The sequence below is a fragment of the Salvelinus sp. IW2-2015 genome, linkage group LG6.2 (assembly GCF_002910315.2).
Source record: "Salvelinus sp. IW2-2015 linkage group LG6.2, ASM291031v2, whole genome shotgun sequence".
Lineage (NCBI taxonomy): Eukaryota > Metazoa > Chordata > Actinopteri > Salmoniformes > Salmonidae > Salvelinus > Salvelinus sp. IW2-2015.
This window is the reverse complement of record NC_036846.1, coordinates 21,520,196-21,524,516: the sequence shown is the minus strand read 5'-3', so window position 1 is coordinate 21,524,516 and position 4,321 is coordinate 21,520,196. Positions and strand designations below refer to the sequence as shown.

Sequence of the window (4,321 nt, the reverse complement as noted above, 5' to 3'; positions counted from 1 at the left end):
GAGGGTCGAATAACAATGATATTATTACGGAGGGAGGGTGAATAACATGAATATTATTACAGGAGGGGAGGTGAATAACATGATATTATTACAGGAGGGGAGGTGAATAACATGATATTTTACAGGAGGGGAGGTGAATAACATGATATTATTACAGGAGGGGAGGGTGAATAACATGATATTATTAAAGGAGGGGGTGATAACATGATATTATTACAGGAGGGTAGTGAATAACATGAATATTATTACAGGAGGTAGGTGAATAACATGATATTATTACAGGAGGGTAGGTGAATAACATGATATTATTACAGGAGGGAGGTGAATAACATGATATTATTACAGGAGGGACCTCCACCACCACCACTTCCTCCATCATCACATCACCACCACCTCCATTACCACCACCTCCATCATCATCACCACCAATGTAGCCACATTTCAACCAAGACGCACGGTGGTGAAATGCTGCTATGTTACTACTCTGTAAGCGTCCCAACGATGACATGACAAAGCTCTCGGTTGGTACAGTGTGTGTTTCTGACCTGCAGTCCCTTGATCATGGCGATGACCTCGACCAGGGCAAACTTCTCCTCTGAGGTGTAGTTGTAACGTGTAGCTCTCTCATACTCCTCCGCTGTGCCAGGACAGTCCTTGTTACAGAACTTATCTGTCGGGTGGACCAACTTCCACGAGTACTGAGAGAGAGAATATGGTGTCAGAGTAAACTGAAAATCACAGGACCTAGTAGAAATACAATTACTTTATTCATTCAAATCATAATATTTTTATGGGACCAAGAACGGACTACACACTGCCCCTTCTTTGACATAAACACACACACACCCTGTTCCCCTACTCACCACTTCCATGACGTGTGTGCTCCACTTGGACAGCAGCTGTAACCCTCTGAGTGCCAGGTCAAACAGTTCCCTGTATTCCTCGTCTGATTTCTGACTGTCCAGGCCTGACCCGGTCACYACCTCACTGTTACTGTAGCGAGCCAGCTCAGAGATGAACCGGATGTGGTCGTCTCGAATCTGAACCATCTGCTCACACAGGTTGTACTGGGGAGAGATGGAGCTCTGGGTACACGTCCACCTGTAGGAGAGAGGTTAGAGGTCACACAGGTTGAACTGGGGAGAGATGGAGCTCTGGGTACACGTCCACCTGTAGGAGAGAGGTTAGAGGTCAGGGTTCACACCCAGGTTGTACTGGGGGAGGTGAAGCTCTGGGTACAAGTCCACCTACAGGAGAAAGAGTCAGGGGTTAGGGGAGGGGTGTCAAACTCATTCCATGGAGGGCCGTGTGTATGCTGGTTTTTGCTATTTCCTTTCAATTTGTGTCCAATTAAGACCTAGACAACCAGGTACGCGAATTTCTTACTAATCAGTGACCTTATTTCATCAGTCAAGTACAAGGGAGGAGTGAAAACCTGCAGACACGCGGCCCCACGTGGAATGAGTTTGACACCTGTGGGTTAGGAGCTGGGGTTCAGGACTTGTTAGAGGTCTGAGTTTACCAGTTTTCAGAGTTTATGAGTTTAAAGATGGCTGATGTTCTTACTTGGACTTGTTCTCCTCGTAGTGAGCGCTGGTCTCTATGTAACGTGATAGTTCTATCTGCATGTCTCCAAACAGAGGCACCACCTGCAGCTGAGGGGGTTTATTAAATTGGTTTTTGGTTTCCCCTTTTTTTTTCCCCAAGGGCGGCCTCAGTAAACAGAAGCTGTGAGATGCTGCTACAGAATTAGATCTGTGGTATTATTTGTGTCTTCAGGGCGGCTCAGTAAAACAGAAGCTGTGAGATGCTGCTACAGAATTAGATCTGTGGTATTTATTGTGTCTTCAGGGCGCTCAGTAAAACGAAAGCTGTGAGATGCTGCTACAGAATTAGATCTGTGTATTATTTGTGTCTTCAGGGCAGCTCAGTTCCTGAGGAAGATGGCCGACCCTCAGTCCATCCAGGAGTCACAGAACCTCTCCATGTTCCTAGCCAATCACAACAGAATCACTCAGGTGTGTGTGGTGTTGTGGTGCAGTAGCAGTACTAGTGTGTATATTTCTCTGTAGTGTCTGCAGCAGCAGTAATAGTGTGTATATTTCTCTGTAGTGTCTCAGTAGCAGTACTAGTGTGTATATTCTCTGTAGTGTCTGCAGCAGCAGTAATAGTGTGTATATTTCTCTGTAGTGTCTGCAGCAGCAGTAATAGTGTGTATATTTCTCTGTAGTGTCTGCAGCAGCAGTAATAGTGTGTATATTTCTCTCTGTAGTGTCTGCAGCAGCAGTAATAGTGTGTATATTTCTCTCTGTAGTGTCTGCAGTAGCAATATAGTGTGTAATATTTCTCTGTAGTGTCTGCAGACGCAGTAATAGTGTGTATATTTCTGCTAGTTTCTGCAGCAGCAGTAATAGTGTGTATATTTCTCTCTGTAGTGTCTGCAGCAGCAGTAATAGTGTGTATATTTTCTTCTAGTGTCTGCAGTAATAGTGTGTATATTTCTCTCTGTAGTGTCTGCAGCAGCAGTAATAGTGTGTAATTTCTCTGTAGTGTCTGCAGCAGCAGTAATAGTGTGTATATTTCTCTCTGTCGTGTCTGCAGCAGCAGTAATAGTGTGTATATTTCTCTCTGTAGTGTCTGCAGCAGCAGTAATAGTGTGTATATTTCTCTGTAGTCTGCAGCAGCAGCTGGAGGTGATTCCTGGCTATGAGGAGTTGTTAGCAGACATTGTCAACATCAGTGTTGATTACTATGAGAACAAGATGTACTTGACGCCCAGCGAGAACACAATGCTGCTCAAGGTAAGAGCCTCATCTAGCTCTCTGTCTTACCTGCCTTTCTAGATACCTGTCCTGTCTGGATCTAAACTACTGCTTCTCTAGATACCTGTCTCTGTCTGGATTTAACTACCTGCCTTTCTCTAGATACCGGTCTCTCTGGATCTTAACTACCTGCCTTTCTCTAGATACCTGTTCTCTGGATCTTAACTACTGCCTTTCTCTAGATACCTGTCTCTGTCTGGATCTAAACTACCTGCCTTTCTCTAGATACCTGTCCTCTGTCTGATCTTAACTACCTGCCTTTCTCTAAGATACCTGTCTCTCTGGATCTTAACTACCTGCCTTTCTCTAGATACCTGTCTCTGTCTGGATCTTAACTACCTGCCTTTTCTATAGATACCTGTCTCTGTCTGGATCTTAACTACCTGCCTTTCTCTAGATACCTGTCTCTGTCTGGATCTTAACTACCTGCCTTCTCTAGATACCTGTCTCTGTCTGGATCTTAACTACCTGCCTTTCTCTAGATACTGTCTCTGTCTGGATCTTAACTACCTGCCTTCTCCTAGATACCTGTCTCTGTCTGGATCTTACTACCTGCCTTTCCTCATACCTGTCTCTGTCTGGATCTTAACTACCTGCCTTTCTCTAGATACCTGTCTCTGTCTGGATCTTAACTACCTGCCTTTTTCTAGATACCTGTCTCTGTCTGGATCTTAACTACTCCTTTCTCTAGATACTGTTCTGTCTGTCTTAACTACCTGCTTCTCTAGATACCTGTCTCTGTCTGGATCTTAACTACCTGCCTTTCTCTAGATACCTGTCTCTGTCTGGATCTTAACTACCTGCCTTTCTCTAGATACCTGTCTCTGTCTGGATCTTAACTACCTGCCTTTCTCTAGATACTGTCTCTGTCTGGATCTTAACTACCTGCCTTTCTCTAGATACCTGTCTCTGTCTGGATCTTAACTACCTGCCTTTCTCTAGATACCTGTCTCTGTCTGGATCTTAACTCCTGCCTTTCTCTAGATACCTGTCTCTGTCTGGATCTTAACTACCTGCCTTTCTCTAGATACCTGTCTCTGTCTGGACTAACTACCTGCCTTTCTCTAGATACCTGTCTCTCTCTCTGGATCTTAACTACCTGCCTTTCCTAGATACCTGTCTCTGTCTGGATCTTAAAATTTAATAGCCTTCTTATTCTTGCTTAGCGATCCTCAACTGTAGCTTCCAGTAGTGTTCAGAATATTAGAGTTATTTCTGAATGTATGTCAAATATCATTGATCCAGTTTTGTATAATATCACTGTGTGTGTTGTGTGTGTGTGTGTGTGTGTGTGTGTGTGTGTGTGTGTGTGTGTGCTGTGTGTGTGTGTGTGTGGCAGGTGATGGTTTTGGTCTCTATCTGATGGAGGTAACGTCAGTAACATCTACAAACTAGAGTGCCAAGAAGAGGATCAACCTGGGAAAAGATCGACAAGTTCTTCTTCAAGGGTCAGATGTGGGTGTGGTTTGTGGGTAATGTGCGTGGGTGTGCTCCGCATC

The 4,321-nt window shown here is 44.4% G+C and overlaps 1 protein-coding gene and 1 long non-coding RNA gene across 2 annotated transcripts in view; one reads left to right on the top strand and one right to left on the bottom strand.

Annotated features, from left to right (window-relative positions):
• cyfip2 (cytoplasmic FMR1 interacting protein 2) overlaps positions 1–4,321 on the bottom strand; it is a 32,241-nt gene that overhangs the window by 23,671 nt on the left and 4,249 nt on the right. Inside the window, 3 exon segments of the mRNA XM_070444162.1 lie at positions 546–698; positions 864–1,101; positions 1,567–1,713. Of these exon segments, the coding sequence (XP_070300263.1) occupies positions 546–698; positions 864–1,101; positions 1,567–1,713 (538 nt within the window).
• The window catches only part of LOC139027981 (uncharacterized), a 4,829-nt gene continuing 2,433 nt past the window's right edge, over positions 1,926–4,321 (top strand). Inside the window, exon 1 of the long non-coding RNA XR_011480110.1 lies at positions 1,926–2,018. This is a non-coding gene — a long non-coding RNA (uncharacterized lncRNA). The remainder of the gene's footprint in view (positions 2,019–4,321) is intronic.